This window comes from Psammomys obesus, unplaced genomic scaffold (genome assembly GCF_907164565.1).
Source record: "Psammomys obesus unplaced genomic scaffold, mPsaObe1.curated_primary_1811, whole genome shotgun sequence".
NCBI lineage: Eukaryota > Metazoa > Chordata > Mammalia > Rodentia > Muridae > Psammomys > Psammomys obesus.
The window spans coordinates 41,185,792-41,209,601 of NW_026587216.1; the positions used below are offsets into that span (position 1 = coordinate 41,185,792).

General features: G+C 41.5%; 1 protein-coding gene and 1 non-coding gene across 3 annotated transcripts in view; one reads left to right on the forward strand and one right to left on the reverse strand.

Annotated features, from left to right (window-relative positions):
• Window positions 1-16,206, forward strand: part of Virma (vir like m6A methyltransferase associated) — a 60,223-nt gene extending 44,017 nt beyond the window's left edge. For both annotated transcript variants that reach the window (XM_055603295.1, XM_055603296.1), the window contains exons 16-24: window positions 463-680; window positions 3,129-3,261; window positions 6,439-6,591; window positions 7,037-7,197; window positions 8,541-8,637; window positions 11,086-11,252; window positions 11,970-12,301; window positions 15,039-15,182; window positions 15,865-16,206. In XM_055603295.1, the coding sequence (XP_055459270.1) occupies window positions 463-680; window positions 3,129-3,261; window positions 6,439-6,591; window positions 7,037-7,197; window positions 8,541-8,637; window positions 11,086-11,252; window positions 11,970-12,301; window positions 15,039-15,182; window positions 15,865-16,019 (1,560 nt within the window). In that variant the 3' untranslated portion in view covers window positions 16,020-16,206. The remainder of the gene's footprint in view (window positions 1-462; window positions 681-3,128; window positions 3,262-6,438; window positions 6,592-7,036; window positions 7,198-8,540; window positions 8,638-11,085; window positions 11,253-11,969; window positions 12,302-15,038; window positions 15,183-15,864) is intronic.
• Window positions 4,720-4,822, reverse strand: LOC129673785 (U6 spliceosomal RNA). Its single transcript, XR_008719715.1, has one exon. It is a non-coding gene; the product is annotated as a U6 spliceosomal RNA (small nuclear RNA).
• Window positions 16,207-23,810: the final 7,604 nt, after the last annotated feature.

Consider the following 23,810-nt stretch of genomic DNA (forward strand, 5'->3'; position numbering starts at 1 on the left):
CCACGCCTGGCCAAAAGGTTTTTTTTTTTTAAAGGTAAAATACTGTGAAGGAAAATACTGTCGAATTATTTCCTTAGATATACATTTTTACAGTAGCTTTTATAAAAGAGCATGTTTCTTATCTATTTGCATCTGTATTTGGGGTGGGACCATAACAATAATTTCAAATATTTTGTTTACTCATGTGGTTGGTTTGTCTGCGTGCATGTCTGCAGAGGCCAGAAGAGGGCATCAGCTCCCCTGGGACTGGAGTTTCATAAAGTTGTGACCTGCCATGTGGGTGCTAGTAATCAAACCTTAGTCCTCTTGAAGAGCAAGAGTGCTCTTAACCAATGAGCACCTCTCCAGCCCTCAGCAATAATATTTTCATGAGAGTGTTACTAAGTATTACTTTGTGTGTGTTGAGAAATAACAGTCGGGGGCCATGGCGGTAATCATTTAGGACTGTCTCCCCCCGCCCAGGACATCGCACTGATTTTGCCGAGCCCTTCTGAAGGTCCTGTCTCAGAGCTTGAGCAGCTCTCCAACTCCCTACCCAGTAAGGAGCTGATGGCCGCCATCTGTGACTGTCTGCTGGCGACCCTCACTAACTCCGAAAGCAGCTACAGCTGTCTGCTGACGTGCGTCCGCACGATGATGTTTCTCGCGGAGCACGATTATGGACTGTTCCACTTAAAAAGGTAGGCTTTGCAGAGTATGGCGTGCTGTGCCTTCCTCCCCACTTAGTCGACCCATGCTTGTGACGGAAAGTTGAGAGTGGTTTCCTCCACAGGAGAAATTCTGTATGTGGCATTGTTTCATTGGCAGTTAGAAATAAATTTTAAAATCTCTTCTGTCTGAGTTGTTTCTACTTTCTGAAACATATGAGTAGCGCTGTTACAAGTCTACATTAGGGTTTCTGTGTGCACCTGAAACGTATTTCTCTTGGCTAGCTACCTCAGCGTGGAACTACTGGGTCACGTGAGAGGCTGTTTAACCTGATCAAAAGCTGCCAAGTTGTTTTCCAAAGTGTGTCTCCCTCTGCCTCCCATCAGCAGTGCATTAGGGTTCTAGGGACTCCTTAGCCTCACCGGAACTTTGCAGCATCAGAGTTGCTTTGTTGACTTGGAGCCTTTATGTGTTGCTCCAGTTGACCTCCGATTCCTGGCTGCAGTCCTCCAGTCTCAGCCTCTAGACAGAGTCTTTAGGATGAAGACACATGCCACCATAGCTTTGCCAGAGTTTTTTTTTCCTGAAGACATTCTAATAGATATATTAGCCATCGATTTTTTTGTTATTTGAGACAGGGCCTTGTTCTCTAGCCCAGGGTAGCCTGGAACATGTATCTCAGCCTCTGGAATGCTGGGATTACAGCTGTGAACCAGTGCTTGGCGCAGACCCTAGGTTTTCATGGAGTATGCACCAATATAACACATTTGCCTAAGGTTTTACCTGGTCCCTAGTAACTGGGATGGTCTATAGTTCTGAGCCTCTTATTTTTTTCATTATAATTTTCTTTAGGTCTGATTTCATCCCTGTTTGTCATGCCTTTCTATCTGACTGTGTTAAAAGTTCTCAAGAGCAGGAGGCTGATCTTCCCCTGTTTATGTTGCTTTACCGTGCATGTATGTCTTACACAGTGGTATCTTATAGCCTGACCCATTTGTAAATGGGAACACTACTTGTTTAGTGTTAATACCATACGTATTTCCATTTGGCTGCTTACGTTGTAGCCTAAGAGACAATTGAATATTTAAATGGTTTACCCTTGAAATTCTGTTGAAACTTAAAGACTGTGCCAGTGCATAGACTACTTAAGATCAGAATTTTAGACACACACTGAGGGGATTTGTTATGCAAAAGTCTCTGTGTGTGTGTTTTCAACTGGACTGTAGTTCGAGTGTAGTGTTGTGTAGTTACTGAGATAAGGTATTGCTGGAGTACAGGTGTCATCTATGCGTTGTCCACCCCACTTCCCCACCTCACCAGTGATCTACAGTAAAAACACCTGAGTTGTGTATAGCCCGCAGAGCCTAAATATTTACCATCTGCTTCTTTTGGGGTTTTCAAGACAGGGTTTCTCTGTGTAGCCTTGTTTGTCCTGGACTCACTTGTAGTCCAGACTGGCCTTGAACAGAGATCTACCTACCCCCGCCTCCCGAGCACTGCGATTAAAGGCATGTGCCACCATGCCCGCCTGCCGTTGGGTTCTGAAGCAGAAGTCATTGACCTCTGCCCTAGGCTCATGATTTTCTTTGTTATTCTTTGAAACTCCTAAGCTAGGTTTCCAGGTTGGTGTCTGAGATAGGCTAACCCTCTCATGGTAGGGAGACCCTCATATCATGAAAAGAATTTAAATTGGGAACTAGCAAGTGGCTTGTGATAGGTTTTGAAAGTTTATTATTTGAGGGAAGTTTTTTAGTATCCCCAGAGCATGGGGATATATACCTGTAATCATAGCTTCTGGGAAACTGAGGCAAGAGGATTGTGAGTTTGAGTTTAGCCTGCCCTGTATAGTGAGAGATTGCCATCTCCCCCTGCCCCACCACCCAAGAAAAAGGAAAGAAACAGAAAAAACAAAGATTGAATTGAAGATTAAAGTGAGTGGCTTTTTGGGGGGGCCTGCTTATATTTGTGAATCCAAGTATGTCTTTATGTTTGTTTGTTTTTTTAAATGGTGAAGTAAATTATATTCTTAGTTATTTCTCATGCTCATGTTATATACTTAACATTTTGATGTGTTATCTTTTTTTTTTATTGTTTGTCTTGGTTCTTTTTGAGACAAGGCCTCATTTTGAAGCTCTGGTTGACCTAGAGCAGTGTTGCCCAACCTGTGGTTCATGACCCCTTGAAGGTCAAACAACTCTTTCACAGGGTCCCAGATCAGATATTCTGCCGTATCAGATATTTACAGTACAGTCACAACAGTGGCAGAATTACAGTTACAAAGGCGCAATGAAATAATTTAATGGTTGGGGTCACCATGTATGAGGGACTGTATTAGAGGATGGGAGCATTAGGAAGGTTCAGAACCACTGTCTAGATCTTTCCTCATGCCATCTGAGAACTGGAAGTTCAGAGGAGTGCCACTATTTCTGACTTTTTTTCTTTATAGTTCCTAATGTGTCTGCTCTTGTCTTTCCTTTCAGTTCTTTAAGGAAAAACAGTGGTGCTCTGCACAGTTTGCTGAAGCGAGTGGTCAGCACGTTCAGCAAGGACACAGGCGAGCTGGCATCTGTGTCTCTGGAATTCATGAGACAGATCCTCAACTCTGATGCAATGGTAAGTGTGCATTGATTATTTTTATTTGATTGCTTTAAAGTGTTACAAATGTCACAGGCTAAATTATTACTTCAATAAAAAATATCTTGGAACATAAAGTAATGCCCTCTTTATATCACTGTAAAGTGAAATGCTGTCTCCAAAAAATGTCCAACATTTGCTCCTGCTTGTTCAAATTTAATTAAGACCCTTCTGTAGTGGTTTCCTAAGTCACGGGATATTGTGGTCCATATTCCAGAAGCTATCAGTCAGCCTTCCTTGAGAGGTACTTGGGGGCCCGGTGTGGTGGTGCACATCTTTAATCCCAGCACTCGGGAGGTAGAGACAGTCAAATCTGTGTTAGAGGCCAGCCTGGCCTACAGAATGAATTCCAGGACAGCCAGGGCTACACAGAGAAACCCTGTCTCCACAAACAAAAACATAAAGAGAGAGAAATATTGACTATTAAGTGTGTGTGCACGGACATATTCTATGGATCAGTATATATTTTTAGCACCAGTTTAAGGAATTCAACTCATGGGGTCTGGAGAGATGGTTCAGTGGTTAAGACCATTGGCTTTGCTTCTAGGGGATCAGGTTCAGTTGTAGTACCCACATGGCAGCTCACAACCATCTGCAACTCCAGCTTCAGGAGATTTGCCAGTTTTACATAGACATAGGTGGAGGCAAAACACCAGTGCACATAAAGAAAAGTAAAGAAATCATTAACACAAAAAAATTCAGCTCACACTTAAGATTACTGTTTAGAGAAAGTTGTAAAGGATCTTTTTACTGCAGGGTTACAGAATAAAAGATTTTATTAGAAAAATGTGAATATAGTAGTTACTTTGTTTCTCTTATGCATGTAATTTATAAGACTTTTTGATAATCCTTCTTGTCTAACTATTTTCATTCTAGACATTTTCCTCGGATTTTGTTGGCAAAGTTTGTGTTGTTCTTGGTGGAACATGCTTCTGCTCTGGCGCTCAGACAGAGAAAGGAGGCGTGCATAAGTTCAAGGCTAGCCTAGTCTGTCAGCATAGTGAGAGACTAGCCAGAGCTACATAATTATATGCTTATATCATGAAAGGTTGTTGAATTTTACCAAATGCTTTTTATGATTTTATTTGGATAAACACATGTTTTTTTTTTTATCCACATTATTTTAAGTAGATTGGGGTTTTTTGATTGTTGAACCAGCATTGTTTTCCTGGAATTAGTTCAATTTCACCATTTTTGTTTTGCCAGAGTTTCTCTGTGGAACAGCCTAGGCTATCCTGGAAGTCACTTTATATAGTAGGCCAGGCTGGCCTCAAACTCACAGCCACTGTCTCTGCCTCCCAAATGCTGGGATTACAGGCATGTGCCACCACTGATCAGCATAGATTATTAACCTTTAATTCTGTGATACTCTTCAGTAATGAAGCCAGCTGGGGTCTGGGCTTTGATTTTGGGAAGCTGTGTCTTGTCTTGCTGTGCAAAATGGATGCACCACCAATTAGTGTTTCAACCCTGAGCTGGGGTCATGTTTATCCTCTCTGTACAGTTTCAGATTTAAACAATGATCTGCTGACACGAGCTCCATTTTTCTTTAAAATACTAATTAAGTCCATTCAGATTTTTCTAAGCCTAGGTTTCTTTTTTAATCCTTTTAGAGATCTGCCTGCCTCTGCTCCCCAAGTGCTGGGATTACAGGCATGCACCACCACTGCCCGGCTAAGTGCTGTGTTTTTAAAAACTTGCTAATGACTGAGAATGGAGCTCAGTGGTGGAGCACTTGCCTAGTCTGTGCAAATAAACCAGCAAATAAGCAAGCTGGTTTGGTTGGGTTGGGTTCTTAGAGACTGGTGTATAGAATATTTTAGTTTATAAACTGTAGCTTTAGAGGGTGGTCTAAGTAGAACCTTTACTCCCTCAGTACCCTGTTTTATCCTGTTTATCTTTCCCAAATAGTGCATGGATTAGGTAACTCACCATTTCCTAACAGAGCAGTACAACTGTAGATCCAGTGGTTTATTGGTTTCTCTTTAAAGCTAGTAGTGTCTTTTATCACAGCGTAAGTCACTTCATCATCTTACATTCTCTGAAAAGTGCAAGTGTTCCACTAGGCTCATTCTCAGATCGAGAGAGGTTTTGTTAAAATACTTTCTCATTCCATAGCCCAGTGTGATGGCATATGCTTGTAATCCCAGCAGTTGGGAAGTGGAGGCAGGAGGACCAGTTTGAGGCCAACAGTGACAACATAATGAATTTGAGGCCAGCGTGGGCTACATGAGACCTTATTTTAAAAAAAAAAAAAAGGAAGAAGAATGTGTATTTAGTTTTTGACATTTGAACATTTATAGGACAAATGTTATGAACTCCAAACAAAATTTTAAATGTTTATGCCAATTAAAAATACTAAATCTTTAGGGTTGGAGAGATGGCTCAGTGGGTAAGAGTGTGTAGTGCTCTTGCAGAGGACCTTGTTCTCACACCCACATCAGGCAGAACAATTGATGTGTCTCCAATTTTAGGGGATCTGACACCCTCACCTGGTCCTCATGGGTTTCTGCACACACATGGTATAAATAAACTTAGGAAAACAAATCAGATGTTAAATCTTGCATCAGGGTTGGGGGAGACATTTACTTTCTGACTTTACCCTTGGTGGAGTGCGTTTATTTTGAGTAATTTAAAACAAGGACTGTTAGACAGGCTTGCCACTACTGTTTGACATGTATGTAACTATCTAGCATGTATCTTATTTCCTGTGTAGTAATATGTATGACTTTAAAGTAGAAAATACTTAGTTTTTAGTATGGCAGGTTGTATGTATGATAGCTGCTGTTTTTATTGCCTGTCTTATCTTCAAAATTGTAATTCTGATTCCTTCAGTTCTCCGTTCTTGTAGGCATCTTCCTGCCTCTGGAACATACGTTAGTTATCTGTCCTGCCGAGTACCAGTGTTTGCTATTAAATATTTTTTGAGAAATATGTGTCAGTGATTTAAATATGTGTTTACCCTTTGTTTTACTAATCTACTCAAACATTTCCACTTTCAGTAAACTAATTTCAAAAACTAGTCAGTTGTTGAGTTGTAAAGGTTGTAACATTGAGGGGAACATCCTAGCAAATGGCTGAGGTAGATGAGTAAATTTAGAAGTGTCTTTGCAGGTTTCTCTGTTCTCAAATTTAACTTGTGTGTGACATTTACAGGGCTGTTGTGGAGACGATAGTGGGCTCATGGAGGTAGAGGGAGCTCACCCGCCCCGGACGATGAGTATTAATCCTGCAGAATTAAAACAGCTTCTACAGAGCAAAGAAGAGAGTCCAGAGAGTTTGTTCCTTGAACTAGAGAAGCTTGTTTTGGTAAAGAGAAAAATAGAAAAAATAGTAATAAAATCAGCATTTCTTCTCAAGACTAGTCCAAGCTTTGCGTGGTGACCTTTTTAAGTAATAGAACTCTTAGCTGGGCACTATACCCACCAGGTAGCTCTTGGGGTTAATAATTTGGAGTGCACTTTTCTGTCTTGTTAAGAATCTAATGGGTAAGAAAAGGAAGTGTTGTTTGAATTGTGATTTTTGAATGCAGGATGCCTTTGCTATTGTTTAGAAATAAAATAGTGTTTTTGATGCTCGTTTTATTTTAATATGTGTGAGGTTAAATTAATGACCTCTGGATGGTGTTCCAAATTTTTCGTGTGATGTAATTCTACGTTTTTGTTTTTGTTTTTTGCTACAGTCAGTAGATTAGGGCTTAAGTGCTCAAGGGTTTTTCTGCTGGCACCTTCTCATTGCGTATGTTTGTGTCTAGGAACATTCAAAAGATGATGACAATCTGGATTCTTTGTTGGATAACGTAGTTGGGCTGAAGCAGATGCTGGAGTCATCTGGTGATCCTTTGCCTCTCAGTGACCAGGATGTAGAGCCAGTACTGTCAGCTCCAGAGTCTCTCCAGAATCTGTTCAACAACAGGTAAAGGAAGCAGGGGTTTGAGTGTAAGTAGGGAGTATTTAAGAGAGTATTTAAGGCTGCCAACACCTAGATTGGCTCAACAAAGGTTTTAGTTGTTGTTTTGTATATTTTTCTATAAAGAGTGATCTAGAAAAATTTCCAGGGTTTGCAGGCTCTCTGCAGCCTCTTGCACATTTTATAGGTTTTGTTTTTGTTTGTTTGCTTTTGCTTTCTAAGAAAAACATTTAGAACCCACACAGCTGTGCCTAGCATACAGACTGTATAAGAATGGGCATGTAGAACAAGGTTGACTGATCCTGAACTTAGAGAACATATATCGTCTCTTCTGTGGTTGTTCCTCTGAATATAGGAGCTCATGTAGCATAGGCGGTCTTAGAACTTGTGATCCTCCTGCCTCAGCCTTCTGACTACTGGAATGATAGGTGTGAACCACTAGACTGAGCTGAGGGTATCTCTTTACTCTCATGGTACTGTAGCCTTCTTGACTAACTGTTTGATTTACTCAAAACCCCAAGCCTGTTACAGTGGTATTTTTTATTTTTATTTATTCTTTTCAGACAATATATCCTGGACTGCAGCTTCCCCTCCCTCCACTTGTCCAAGTTCCTCCCACCACCTCCCCTCTTCCCCATATTCACAGCAACCCCTCCTTCCCCCAGAAAAGAGCAGGACTTCCAGGGTCATCAACCAAACATAGCATAGCAAATTACAGTAAGATCCAGGCACAGACCCTCACATCAAGACTGGGTGAGGCAACCTGGGAAGACGAAAAAGGGTCCCAGAAGCAGGCAAGAGTCAGAGATACTCCTGCTTCCACTTTCAGGAGACACCCCCCAACACACATACCCCAAACTAGCCACATAACATATGCAGAGGACCTAGTACAGACCCATGTGGGCTCTTCTGCAATTGCCGCTTCAGTCTCTGTGAGCCCTCATGAGCCTGTTACTCTTCCACGGGATTCCCTGAACTCCAAGGGCAGGAGACCCCATGGAAACTGCAACCTAGCTCTCTGCCCCTAATGTGTGGCTAGGGGGTCTCTGTAGCCCTCTCATCAGCTGTACAAGACAGTTTCTCTGATGACACTGGACAAGGCACTGATCTATGCATGTAGCAGAACATCATTAGCAATCATTTCATTGATTTCATCCAACCCCAGCGGGTGTATTTTTGAAGCTTTAGTTTTTCTGAGAATAGCTGATTCTTGAATAGCTTTTTGAAGGCTTAAAGGCTAATCTTATTAACACTCTAGAGGGTAATAATTTTAATTATGTTACTTAAATAAGCCAAAATAATATGTTTTTGGATTCTGGTTTTGACCAAATGCTCTTTTCATGTTCTAGGACTGCGTATGTGCTAGCTGACGTCATGGACGACCAGTTGAAGTCTATGTGGTTTACTCCATTTCAGGCTGAAGAGATCGATACAGATCTGGACTTGGTATCAAGGATTTTATTACTAACTTTCAGAAAAGTTAATGCTTCTGTTGGTTTCTTTGTGTGTTGATGGTATTCTAATAGTTTATATAATACACTCTTTTTTTTTTTTTTAAAGGTTTCTTTCGCTTTCTTTTACTTATTTTTATTATGTATACAGTGTTATGCCTGCATGTAGGCCTGCAGGCCAGAAGAGGGCACCAGATCTCATTATAGACAGTTGTGAGCCACCATGTGGATGCTGGGAATTGAACTCAGGACCTCTGGAAGAGCAGCCAGTGCTCTTAACCGCTGCACCATCTCTCCAGCCCCTATAATACACTCTTAAAGTTCATTAGAGGGCAAATACATATTATCTCTATGACAGTCACCCACTTATTGAAATCTAGAACTCATTATTTTTTTATTTTTTGTTCCACTTCTGTCTAGTTAGTAATTTGTATTTTGAGTTTGTGATGAGGCAAAATGTTCCACATTCTTGCATATGTCTGAAGTACATGGTTTCTTTATGCTGCTAGGGCACAGAATAACATATGACAAGACTGTTCATTCTTCATTGGGTTCAAGGAGAGGAGTGATGTAGCCTCTACTCTGGGATGGTGCTGGGTATTCTTAAGCATGATGCTGAAAGGTTCAAGGATGTAGAGATGGTGTTTTATGCTTCTCACACGGGTATTTCTGTAATGAGTTTAACCACATCTTATATAGTGCTTATTTTCTTCGTCAGGGAAATCTACTTGGGTATTCCCATGTCTGAAGGATACTAGTATTCACCATGATTAATGAAACTGGAAGAATGGTTCTTTTTTATTTAAGATTGAGAGCTTCTCTTCCTTTAAGGAAAATAAATTACACATTCTATAACTAAAATTGCATTAAAGAATTCATTTTTAGTATAAACTTTTTAGTGATTCATTAGAACTGAGCTGTCCAGTAAACTTCTGTATAGGAGTAGAAATGCTCTGTGCTTTTCCTTCTTTGGTACAGCAGCCAATAGTTTTGTGCGACTCTTGAAAAATTAAAATTTGGGTAGTGTGACTGAAACACTGAATTTTGGTTAGGCATGGTGTCTTACACCTGTAATCAGTCCTGGGAAGGCAGAGGCAGGAGAATACCTGTGAGCTCAGTGCCAATCTGATCTACATAGTGAGTTCCAAGCATGTCAGGGCTATACATGGTAAGAACTTGTCTCTTAACAAAAAATGCTGAATTTTATTTTGATTGAATGTTAACTGATTTACACATGGGAGTTGTAGAGGTGGTTCAACAGTTGAGTACTTGTTGCTTTTGTAGAGAACTCGCCTTTAGTTCCTAGTACTTACTTAACACCAGACAGCTACTTGTAACTGGTTCTAGGGGATCTGATGCCTTTTTCTGACCTTCCTGGCTACCACCCACACACACATACATGTAGGCAAAACACTCATACACATACAGTAAAAATAAGTAAACCTTAAAAAGAGAGAAAAAAAAAAAAACCCAACCAAACCTCACATGTAATTGATGGCTAAGGTACTATATTAGGCAGTACAATTTAAATATTTGTTTGCGAAGTTGTTCCTTTTCATCTGGGAGTGGTGGCTTACACTTGAAATTTCAGAACTAAGGTGACAGAGACATAATTGCTACAAATTTGAAGCCGGCCTGAGTCACATAGTTCCTTTCCAGGCCAGACTGAGCTACAGATAAAGACCTTGAAAAAAGCACAAACAAAAACAAAAGACAAATCTAAGTGGTCCTTTTTGGGGGTTGCGGGGGCAGGGGGAAGTGTGGCATTCGAGATGGTTTCTCTGTGTAACCCTGGCTGTCCTGGAACTGGCTCTGTAACAGGCTGGCCTCGAACTCGGAAATCTGCCTGCTTCTGCCTCCTGAGCACCAGGATCAAAGGTGTGTGCCACCACCACCCAGCTAAGCTTTCCTTTTAAACTTAAAGTGAACATTCTTTCAGTGATAACCATGACCATCGTTTAGAGGAATTTTAGATCTCACAAGCAGCTTTTTAACTCTCGGTTCTCTGACACTGAACGAAGGTTGGAATGCCATGAGATGATACATCAAGCTTTTGGGCATCCGCAGCACATAACGGTCCTCTAATGGATGTGGGGCAGCTGCAGAAGCTGGCCTGGTGCATTATTTCATACTGTTTGAAATGTTCTTTAGCTATTCTAGTATTAATTTATATGGTGTAACCCTGAGTTCCCTGTCATGCAGCAGTCTTCTAGATTTACAGACCTGCAGCTCTGAGGAGGAATGCCACAGAATAATTAGTTGAATTCTTAGGCCTTTCTGTTTTTATCAGTGCCAATGATACTGCTTTCTGAAAAGAGAAAGGTTAATGTATAATCAGTTTACCATGAGAATGAACAAGAACTTGTAGGTGATGGTAGTTTCTGTAGCGAATGTTATACAGACTTAAGTTTAATTTTTATTAAGTTTTATTTTGTGACTTCAGGTAAAGGTTGACCTGATCGAGCTCTCTGAAAAGTGCTGTAGTGACTTTGATCTGCACTCGGAGTTAGAGCGCTCGTTTTTGTCAGAGCCGTCATCTCCGGGGAGAACCAAGACCACTAAGGGATTTAAACTTGGGAAGCATAAGCATGAGACCTTCATAACGTCAAGGTAAAATTCATCCCACTCAAGAGGTTGCTTTAGATAGACATGTAACTACAGCCCTTCCCCTTTTGAGACAGGGTCTGTTATGTAGACCCTGTCTGCCTGTATTATCTACACTCTGGCTGTCTTGGAACTTACTGTGTGGACCAGGCTGGCCTCTGACTCACAGAGATCTGCCTACCTCTGCCTTCCCAATGCTGAGATTAAAGATGTGTACCACTTTGACTGGCATAGTGTAATAAGAACTTTTAAAATGAGTAATTTCAGGGTATGACTGGTGTATTGTTCTTTTGTTGCTTCTGTTGCTGGGGTTTGAACCCAGGGCACTTGTGAGTCCTTGTTGTGCTGTTCTTCCTTTGAGCAAAAACCAGACTGGATTGTTTAAAAATACTGTTCTTGCTGGGTGAGGGTGGTACACACCTTTAATCCCATGCTCCGGAGGCTGAGGCAGGCACATCTCTGTGAGTATGTGGCTAGACTGGTCTACAGAGTGAGTTCCAGTGTCGCCAGGAAATCCCGTCTCGAAAACAGCAATAAGAATTTTGTTAGCCTTATCAATAAACAAGCATACGACTTTTAGCTAGTTTGTTATATTATCACAGAAAGTAATAATCCTGGAATAGTGGAAGCACAAAACAATGAAATTCCAATTTTAGTATTGTAAAGGTGGATTGGAATCTGAAAAAGAAATTTTTTTCCTATAGAGTACTTTTGTCTTAACAGTGGGAAATCTGAGTACATCGAACCTGCCAAACGAGCTCATGTCGTGCCACCACCTAGAGGTCGGGGCCGGGGAGGATTTGGACAGGGCATACGGCCCCACGATATTTTTCGTCAAAGAAAGCAGAACACAAGTAGGCCACCATCTATGCATGTGGACGACTTTGTTGCAGCTGAAAGTAAAGAAGTGGTCCCTCAAGACGGAATACCCCCACCAAAACGGCCACTCAAAGTGTCCCAGAAGATTTCCTCTCGTGGTGGGTTTTCAGGCAATCGAGGAGGACGGGGCGCCTTCCACAGTCAGAACAGGTTTTTCACACCGCCTGCTTCGAAAGGTAATGGCCTGTGTATGTTTTCTAATGGGCTGGAGTGACGGAGTCCAACACTGGACCCAGATAGAAGGGCTCAGAGATATGTCTCTTTTCCTACAGTTAAGCCTCCTCCAGCACTGTTTGCAGAGTACTCTGTTGAATAGGAATAAAAAGTAAAACAATGTTTCTTCTATTTAGTTGCTTTTGGTATGTTATACTTTTAAATTATGAGAGGGTTTTTTTTTTCTTTTTTAATTTTTTACTATTTTCGTTTTTACATTTGGGAAACTGAAGGTTGAGTTTTTGTTTATTTTGTTTTTGTTTTTTTGAGGCACTGTCTCACAAACTCACTCTGTAGATCAGGTTTTGAACTCAGAGATCCATTGGCCTGTGCCTCCTGACTCCTGGGATTAAAGGTGCCTCACCACACCAACCTGAAAAAGAAGTGAATGTATTTCATTTCTGTGGGTTATTTACTTGCATGTGTGTTTGTACACCACATGTGTGCCTGTTGCCCAGCAAGGCCAGATGAGGGCATTGAATCCTCTGAAACTGGAGTTTCAGGTAGATGTTGGGCATTGAACACTGTGCTCTAGAAGAGCAGCCAGTGCACTTGAGCCATCTCTCTAGCCCTTAGAATGAAAATCTTATCCTTTCTGAGTCATGCACACATATATGTATCTTTTTCACAATATACCTTTTACCATTTTCTTCAGTCTAACGTTTTCCCAACTGAGCTGTTTCGGCCCCGCCCACTCTCACCATTTTCTGATTGCTTTGCTTTGTAGAGTTCATCTCTTACATCTCTTACCTATTTCCTTGTTTTCTCTCTGTTCTGTTCATGTGTGTGGTGTGTAGGTATATGTGTGGATGAGGGTAAAAATATATGCAGGTGCTAGTGGTTGCTCGATACTGGTTGTCTTCCTCAAATGTTCTCTACCTTATATAGTGATACAGAACTTTTCACTTGACCCCAGGCTTGTTGCTTAAGCTAGACTAGCCAGCATGGCCTAGGGATCCCCTGTTACTGCCTGTCAAGTGCTGGCATTACAAGTGGGCCACCTATACTTGCCCAGCATTTATGGTGTTAGGAGTCTAGACTCAGTTCCTCATGCTTTTGTACCCTGCTTTTTTTTTTTTTTTTCCCTCTGAGGCATCTCAGTGGCTCTTTAAATTCTCCTTCAGAGATAGGCTGTCGCTATGTAGATCAGGGTAGCTTGGAATTCATAATCCTGCCACCCTCCTCTCCCAGTGCTGGCCTTGCAAAGTGCTGGGCATGCACCACCCTGCAGAGTTTATGTATTTTTCTTCTTTTTAAAACCACTATGTCTGTGTGCACATCCACATGTGTGCACACACATTCTTATAGAGGCCAGATGAAGCAGGCATCGGATCCCTTGGAACTGGAGTTACAGGGATTTAGGAACTGCCCAACATGGGTGCTAATATTTTGATGTTTGGTCTTCATGGTTGAATAGCAAGTACTTTTAGCTGCTAAGCCATCTCTCCAGCCCCATTTTCTTTTTAATGTATTTAGCTTGTTTTAAGTGTTTAGAAGCTGATTATGCTTCTAGCTATTACTCCTTTGTTGTTATAAGGTATGTTGGTATCTAGCAAGATTCATCCTAAACTTGGGATCCTCTTGCTTCAGCAGATGCCCCCACACTGGCATCAGAGTCTCTTCTTCTCTTTTCTTTTTTTCTTTTTCTTTCTCTCCTTCTTCTTCTCTTTTCTTTTTCTCTTGCTCCTCTTTTCTTCCCTTTCTTCTCTCTTCACACACACTGTCTATTTTATTTGAGACAGAGTCTTATGTATCCCTTATGTACCGAGTCAAGCTTCAATTCACTGTGTAGTCAAGGAAATCTTTTCTTTACCTCACAAGTGCTGGCGTAACAGGCATGTGCCACCACAACCCAGTCAGAAATTTTTTTTTTTTTTGCTGGCAAACTGTTGTCATGTTTTCATATCTGCTGAGTTAGGAAAGTATCAGTGAAAGTAAAGAGAAATCATGACGAAGGTAACTCTTATAGAGGAAAACATTTCATTGGAGCTGGCTTACAGTTTCAAAGGTTTAGTCCATTATCATCATAGTGGGAAGCATTGCAGTGTCCAGGCGGACATGGTGCTGGAGAAGGAGCTGAGAGTTCTACATCTTGATCAGTGTGCAGCAAAAAGGGACTGTGTTCCACATGAGGTGGAGGTTGAGCACAGGAGACGTCAAAGCCCACCCCCACAATGACATACTTCCTCTAACAAGGCCACACCTCCTAATAGTGCCACTGCCCAAGGGCTAAGCATGCAAACACATGAATATATGGGAGTCATTCTTATATTAGACAGCAGAAGGGCAATGACAGTTTGCATTTATAGCAGTCGTGTACATAAGAGCATCAGGAAGTGTTGTCAGAACTTCATCTTGTCCTCTTGGATCAAATCCATGGTGCAGTTCTCTTAGCATCCCCTTTACTAAGTGGCAGAACTTACTAAGTGGCCCTTTAGTCACCCTGCTTTTAACCACTGTATGAAGCTGCTCAGTGTCCACACTTTGAGCTTCTGTTTTACCACTCTTAAGATTAAGTTGGGTAGCAGGCTGTGATGCTAAGTAACCTGTCCCCTCCCCACTCGGGAGCGGGAAGGCAGGGAGACTGCAGGTTTGAGGCTGGTCTGGGCTGTTACAGGGCAAGACCTTTCTCACAAATCCCCCAAACAAGGGAAACGATCCAAATGTGAAATCAGTTTTGATTGCATTGTTTATATTTAGGAAACTACAGTCGTCGGGAAGGAACAAGAGGCTCTAGCTGGAGTGCTCAGAATACTCCTCGAGGAACTTACAATGAAAGTCGTGGTGGCCAGAGCAATTTTAACAGAGGTCCTCTTCCACCTTTACGACCGCTTAGCTCTACAGGTATGTGTTCCTCCCTCGTTCCTGCTGAGAAATTTCTGCTTTTCAACTTGGGGAGTTGTTTACTTCTGTTTTTGGAGAGACTGTTTTATTATGTTGACTTATTTTAGAGTTAGGTTTATATCAGGGAATGAAACTTAACTGTCATTGTAATATGAAATCTCTCATGATGATGGGCTGTATTTAAAAAAAACGTTTGCTATGGTGCCTTTTTAACTGCAAAGTATTTTGATAGCAAAGGTAGCATCATACAGTAGATACTGTTCTGTGTACAGTATTGTATAAGCATAGAATATTTTTTCTGTATTACTATCTTAACGTTTAGGATTCTTGTCAGATCTAGCGCTTTGGTTTTAAATGAACATTCTAAAAACGAGTTCTTTTTTTTTAAATAGATCGTGTGTGTGTGTGTGTGTGTGTGTGTTTGTAGGTACCTGAGGAGGGCAGAAGAAGGCATTGGATTGCTTGGAGTTAGAGTTAGCTGATGGGTATTGGAAGGCATGTATGTCTAGTCTTCTGAAAGAGAACAAATGCTCTTAACTGTGGAGCTCCCTGCAACTCTAAAATAACTTTTATTTGGGACATAATTCTCAGAAATCACAGCTCACCTATTTACATGAATAAGTACTTAGACTATGGGAAAGGAAAGGATGTTTGAACTAAAGTGGTCTTTTTTCTTTTCCAGGTTACCGACCGAGTCCTCGGGATCGTGCTTCTAGAGGCCGTGGGGGGCTTGGGCCTTCCTGGGCCAGTACAAACAGTGGCAGTGGCGGCTCAAGAGGAAAGTTTGTCAGTGGAGGCAGTGGCAGAGGTCGTCATGTACGGTCTTTTACTCGGTAGACATGCTCTTGGGGATACCCCAAGAGAACGGACATTTCATGAGGACAAAAGACATTGAAGGACCAATTTAGACTTAGCAGTGATATCTGAAGACATGTGAGAGAGTATTTTTATCTGAAGAAAGCAGATTTTGTTTGATACTTAATGATATTTCAATAAAAATCCAAACTTTGTATGTATGTTTGTATATATTTTTCCCATTTTTATATGGTATTTATTTAGGAAATTTCTAGGTAGAAAGAGAAAAACTAAATGACTTGTTTTGTATTTTTCTTGCTTATACCTAGATATTCCCAAACTTTCTTAGCCTGTGACACCCTTTAGTGTGTCTCAGTAATTTTTTTCACAGTGGCCCTAGGCCAAAAGCAAACTTAATACTTTTGTTTATTAAACAGTTAGGTCCAGGCAACTGAAGACTTTACTCCGTCACCACTAGTCACTGGACACTGCTCGATGCCTCACCCTTGGAAACAGCAGCCTTTCCCATCCAGGTTTCTCAAGCAGTGCTGTTTATTAAACTGCTGAACGTTTGTTACAAATGTGTGCTGTTGTCGGTCATACAATCCTATCCAATGCTGAAAATGTGAACTACCTCAAATTAGTAGTTTGTGTGGTGTCCAGTAGATGTTGCTTTTCCTCAGATATTTAAAACATTCTGTGGCACTCTTGCTGATTTACCAAGGTGCCCACCACACTGTTTAGACCAGAAGAAGCAAAACAAACTTCGCTTCAGCTTTGGACCCACTGATGTTATTTTACTATATAGCTATTTAAAGCCTAAAAGTTGCCATTTCCTAATATGGTTATTTTGGGAATCAGAAGCATCTACTTTATATTCAGAAATAAAACTTATAACTTTGACAAAGGAGCCATATTTCCCCCAAGGTATGTCTTAATTCATTGAGCCTATATAAAAATGGCATAAAATATAGAGTTCTCTTAAACAAAAATAAGTGTATGAGTCTCATTCTATTTGAACAGTCTCTTTTCTGGGGAATTACTTGAGTGAATTTAATATCTGTGTATTAGGAAAAGCGGCCTTGAAAAGCTCAGCTTTGGAGTTGAAAGTTTAGCTTATTGGCATAAGTGCTTGACTGACGTGTGGTGTGATTAATGGCCAGCAGTGTGTGTGTGTGCGCACATGCACATACATGTACATGCAGAGTTCAGATGTAAAGATTCTGATGCTTAAGTGCAAGGTGATAAAGTCTTTTTTGTTTGTTTTTTTGAAACAGGGTTTCTCTGTGTAGCCTCGGCTGTCCTGAACTTGTTTTGTAGACCAGCCTAGCCTCTAGCTCACAGAGATCCACCTGCCTCTGCCTCCCTGAGTGCTGGGATTACAGGCATGTGCCACTGAACCGGCTTTAATAAAGTCTTCCTAATTAATAGCCCGGAGCAACCCGAGCTCTTAATCTGCTATAACAAAATATAATAGACTGGATGGCTTAAGTAATAAAAAAGTCTCACACTTCTTCAAAGTCCAAGATCAGGCCTTTGCTGTCATTGGGTTATGGTCAGGCACTCCTTGCAGATTTTCTCATGGTCTTTCTATATTTTAGTTGCCTCTTCATCATAGACAGAAGGTGCTAAGAGTTAGCCAGCCTGTTTTTTTTTGAATCCTGTTTCTACTACATCTGAGTCAAGTACCTTAGTTTTCTCCACCTGTGGCATCAGGATGTTTGCTCTTTTTCTGGGCTGTAGAGTGACTGATAAATCATAAGAAGGTCTTGAATTCTTTTTTTATTTATGTGAGCCTTGTAGTTTAGGTGTTTTCCATTCACGTCTGTTTGTGTCTCCAGAGTGATGGTTAGTGTTGTCAAGTTGAGATTTGGGAGATGGGCCCTAGACAAGCCAGTGGTGGATAATAACAGCACACGGCAGTGGGAATGCCAGCCCACTGTGGGTGGCACCACTCTCCGGATGGGATGCACAGAAGTCGAGAAGGAGCCAAGCAGTAGCTGGCCACTTAGAGCTGAAGTGTTGTAGAGCACTTACTTCATTTACCATATGGAAATAGAACTCTCAAAACTTAGCACTGTGATTTGTCATTTGGAAAGCCAGTCAGCTGAAGGGGCGGAGAACTTGCCGAGTGCATTTAGATCTGTGTAGCCACATTTCTTAAAAAGTGAGGGCTGAGTGCACTTTGGAGTGAATGTTTATATTATTTGTATATATTTTGTTTTACCTTTACATTTCAGGGGTGTTGTTTGGTCTCTGCAAATAAGAACTGCAGAACTAGGAGAAGGTGGGTGCTAGTGGCCCTGTAGGGTGCCTGCCCGAAGCTGAACAGCTCTTGTACTTCACGTTGATATGTGGGAGGACAGAAGCAGCTCCTGATTTGTTTCTTAGAATTAAAAAGTTTCTGTGGTAAATTAAGTTTTATGGTTGTGAGCCATATATGGCTCACACCTTTAATTCCAACACTCAGAGGCAGGTGGATTTTGTGAGTTCGAGGCCAGCCTGGTCTACAAAGCCAGTCCAGGACAGCCAAGGCTACACAGAGAAACCCTGTCTCAAAAACAAAAATGGGCTGGAGAGATGGCTCAGAGGTTAAGAGCACTAGTTGCTCCTCCAGAGGTACTGAGTTCAATTCCCAGCAACCATATGGTGGCTCACAGCCATCTATAATCCCTCTTCTGGCGTGCAGGCAGAACACTGTATAAATAATAAACACATCTTAAAAAAATACACAAAGATTTATGGTTGTAACCATTTTCTTAAAGACTTAATAAGAAATATCTGTGTTTGTGTGGGCAGTGTGCACTCAAATGCCGGTGCCCAGGGTTAGAGGTAAGGGTTCCTCCTGGAGTTGGAGATGCAGGTGATTGGGAGCTGCTCAGGGTTGGTCCTGGGAACTACACTCATGTGCTCTAAAACTTAGAGCAGCAAGCCCTTTTAACCACTGAGCCATCTTTCCAGCTCACTCCTCATTTATAAAAAGATTACACTTATTTTGTGTGTGCTCCTGTTCCATGTATGGGGCTGGGGTGGGTCAGAGAACAGCTTTTGGAGTCAGTTCTCTGTAACCTGGGTCTCGGGGATTGAACTCAGGTTGTCAGTTGATGGTAGCTCAGCAGTTTTACCTCTCTGGTCCTGTTTTATTTGATTTTATTTTTCACATAGTCTCTTACTGAACTTGGAGTTCACTGATTTGGCATGACTTGCTAGCCAACAAGCTTCTGGGGTCTTAGTGGCCCTAGGATTCACGTGTGCATTGCTGCCTGACTTTTGATGTGGGTGCAAGGGATGCAAACAGAGGTCCTCACGGACATGGGGCAAGTCCTTTCCCAGCTGAAGCACCTTCCGAATCTGCGAGTGTCATTTCGACAACTTGATTGCGGTTAGTGTGTCATTACATTTGCTTTTGGTTTGTTTGGTTTCCCTGCGCTTTGGCTGTCCTGGACTCAATGTGTAAACCAGGTTGGCCTTGAACTCACAAAGATCTGCCTGCCTCTGCCTCCCCAAGTGGGATTAAAGGTGTGTGCCACCATGCCCTGCTCATTTGGGAGTTTTAAAGGTGAGGTGTTTTTGTTGTTGTTTGCTTGTGTTTTTTTTTTTTAAGTTTTCATTCTAAAATAAATAGTGAAGTACTTGTTTCATGTTTTTTTTTTGTTTTGTTTTGTTTTTTTTTTTCAGTCCTGCTTTGCAGCCTGGCTTGGCCTCTAACTTGGAACTCTTCTGCCTTCCAAGTGCTGGGATTACCACCTCATCTTGCAAACACCACACACACACATACACCAAAATCTTACAAATACCACACAGACAGACAGACAGACAGACACACACACACACACACACACACACACACACACACCCCAAAACCAGCCAACCAACCAACCAACAAAAAACCCAAAACAAAACAGAAAACATTTATGTTCTCAAGGTAGTAAATCTTGATAAAGAACCCAAGTTGGCAAACTGCATTTGTTTTCTTGCTAAGAGAGACAGACTACTTTGGGACTGCTTTGAATTAATGCAACCTAATAGCTCCCCTTAAGTTTGCAGCTTAAAGTTCCTTTCTCTAGGGATGATGTTGTTAGATGGCTGAAGGCTCTGGAACGTTGCAGTTGCTATTTACTCTGGTTGCTTAATGTCATCCAAATAACTCCAGGATCATGTGAAATTATGAAGAGGTATTAGTAACTTTTTTTTTTTTCCCTGAAATTTGTTTTGGTAGAAATCTAAGAAAATTAGAAGTTGAGAAGAGCCCTGTGCCACTCTTGCTTTTGTAAATCACTAACTTACTGTGTGATAAAAATGCAAGTTATCTGAAACCTTTTAAAATCATACATTCTGGCCAGACAGTACCATGCCTTTAACCCCAACACTTGGAAGGCAAGGCAGAGATAGGTGAATCTCTGTGATTTCAAGGCTAGCTTTGTCAACAGAATGAGTTCTAGGACAGCAAGGGCTACACAGAGAAACCTTGGCTCAACAAAACAACAGAGAAAACAAAACAGGAAACCTCAACAAAACCAAACCAATATACTTTCTGAAATATAGGCCAGCTAAAAATATATATAGTGGAGAGGAAGTATAATCAAAAGAGACCCACTATGGGTTTTATTGTAATGTAAACTTAGCAGCTCAAATTGAACATTGTGGCTAGGAGACCAATGGGTGATACAAAGAGACTAAAAGCAGAAGTCCATGTCCGAAGCCAGCAGAAATGTTGAGCTATGATATTGATGTTCGTTAACAAGCTGACTAACCATGTCAATAACTAAGGCGGAGCGGCAGGAAGGAGGAACTAGTTTTGGTTTTCTATAGCACAATAGTCAGTGGCAATGTACGGTGTGTTTTGAAATTACTAGAGTCAGGTATGGGGGCTGAGGCAGGAGGATTGCGAGTTCAAGGCTTGCTTGGGCAATTGAATACAACTCTGTTGAGTACTGGCTTTGTGCAATCCCTCTTACTGCTTTTTTAAGAAGCTGGTCACTGTAGAAGGCCAGCCACCATCTGAAGCCTGAAGAAATCAGATGTCGCAGCTCCCACCCCTGGCTCTTCTCCTAGAACAGCGTTAAGCAGCTTGAGCTGTGACTGTACAGCCTCCAATTTATGTTCTTAGTCAGTGCTGGCTTTTCCACTCTCCTTGTCAATGTAGGGAGCTTCTCCCCCAATATTACTCTGTCCAGGGTGGCTCTGTCTTACTCTTATTTTAAGCCACTCTTTTTAATGAAGGGTTTATGGGGAAGCTTCTTTTTTGCTTCATAGTCCTGTTTTGTTGTTTCTGGTACATCGTACTGCAGCCTTTGTTACGCTCCTCCACTGGGAGCCCTGGGTTGAGGCCCCTTCTCTAATAAGCATTATTCTTGAAGGGCAGTTTTATGTCAGTTCTTTGACAAACTAACCAGCCTGCTTTTTTCTTAACAGTCCTGTGGGGGGAAAAGTTTGATGGTGCATGCCATCTCAGTGCTCAGGAAGGCAGAGGCAGGTGGATCTTTGTGAGTTCAAGGCTAGCCTGGTCTACAAGGGGAGTTCCAGGACAGCCAAGGCAATTACCCAAAGAAACCTTGGCTGAGGTGGGGGAGTGTGTAGTGGAAAGGGGATAAACTAGTTACATTGTTTGCCTTGTACTTGAAACTGTAGACTGGCTTAACTTAAAAATGCCTATATTTAAATTATATATTTTTACATGTAAAATTTATAAGTATATATTTTATATATACTGTATATAACACATGAGGGCTGGTGAAATTGTCCAGTGGTTAAGAGCACTGGATGTTCTTCCAGAGGACCCAGGTTCACTCTGCAGCACCCACATCGCAACTCACAACTGTCTGTGATTTCAGTTCCAGAGCTTCTGACACCCTAATACAGGCAGTCAAAATACTAGTGAATATAAAATGAAATTAATGTATATTTTTAAATGCTTCTATTTAATCTTTGCACCTTTTCAGATTATGTGGCCCCTAGTAAAATGAAGCTAAATGGAAACTATGGCGAAGAAACTTTAAGAGGCTCTAGTTTACACTCATAAAGCGAAAAGAAGTTTTAGCATGAGATTGATTGCATTGTAAGGTGACTGCAGAGAGCTGTGTACAGTACATTTCAAAAAGCCAGAAGGAAGGATTTTGAAAGTTTTCAACCTAAAAGTATACTTTAAAGATGCTTTAACATGAGAATGGAACTTGGGGAATGTGTTATACATTGGGGAGGTTTGCCCATATTTCCACGGGTGATGAAAGACTGTGGGTTCAGTCAAAATTGATAAAGATCTGATCTGAGTAAGAGAAGCTTCCACATGAAAGGCACGACTTAAGGGAAAAGACACACAAAAACAGCATCGCAGAGAAAGCAGATTCCTCTGCATGGAAACAGCCTAACAAAATCAGTGAAGAAGGACAAATCATCAGACAGGCAGACTGGAAAACTTTGATGTGGAAATGGACTTTGCTGAAGACAGATGATCAGAATTGCAGTATGAAGGATCATCACATCAATGGATCTTCATAAGGACATTTGGACTGTTACCTTTATGGGACTGATAATTGTTTCTGTTGAAATAGTTAAATTCTGTACAATTTTTAGCTTAATGGAAAGGGGGAAGATGTAGAGGGATGTTAATCCAGCAAATTGGCTACTCTGGCTGGAATACAGACATGTCCTTAGCACACACCTTTAATCCCAAACAATGAAGGTAAATTTGGTCTACAGAAGGAAACACCCATGTTTTGAAAGTGATGTCTAATTGAGAAGCAGACAAAGTGACAAATCGGAGATTTCATAGAATAAGATATGCACAACTCTCACGAGAACAGAGAGGAAAGAGAGGCAACTTAAGAAGAGCTGTGCAGAAAGAGGAGGCAGTTTTAGAGACAGGTTAAAGAGAGGACAAGCCAGAGACTGAGAAAGAGCCAGAAGATTAAAACATATTGCTAGAGTTAGTTTGAGGCCAAACAGAGCAATTCAGTCAGAAGCTGGGAGAAGCCAATTTGAATCAGTTGGGAGAGGACTTTGAGCCAAAACAGCTGAGTTGAAGCAACCATCCAGAGTTCAGAAAGACCTAGAAAGAGTGAGCTTATTGAGCAGGAAGTCTCAGGCTGAAAACATTCTAGGCCTACGTTAGACTGTGCTGTATGGAGTATATAAGCTTCCAGGACTAGGCCTAGGTTAACAGATGGAGGCAGTAAGCTCAGAGATGACAGTTACATCAGGAGAATAAAAGTTACTTTTACAACAGGTTGGGTTTAGCCTGTTCCCAGCTGATACCCTCAGTTGCATCCTGGGCCATAGTCAAGAGAGGACGGTCTGGAAAAATGGACATGATTTTCTGACAGCCTTTGGAAAGCAGGCCCCATAGCAGCAGCTCAGGAGGGGTCAGAGACAACAGCTTTACACTTCCACCTGCAGCACCCAGAGGGGTTCTCATCAGAGACCTCTACTCAGGGGAAGCTGGGATTCTCATCTTTGCCATAGAAAATCATTTCAGAAGTCAGCATGAAGCAAAGTTTGAGTTTATTAAGAGATGTTAACATAGATTTAAGGAAGGCTTTAATGAAAAATCAGCTCTTTCAAGTGGGTATGGGTGTCTCGAGAGAATCTTACGATAGTCATACAATGCTGGTGGCTTATGAGGTTACATTGTTCTCAGAGGTTTCTAATTTTTTTTTTTTTTTTTTTGCGGGGAGGGCTACTTAAAGTTTTATGTGTATGGTTGTAGGCATTCATCTTGGTGTGCTACATGTGCGCAGTGTCTGAAGAGGCAGGAAAAGGGTGTTGGATCCCTGGCATTACAGATGGTTGTAAGCTGCCATGTGTGTGTGAGAACTGAACCTGCGTCCCCTGGAA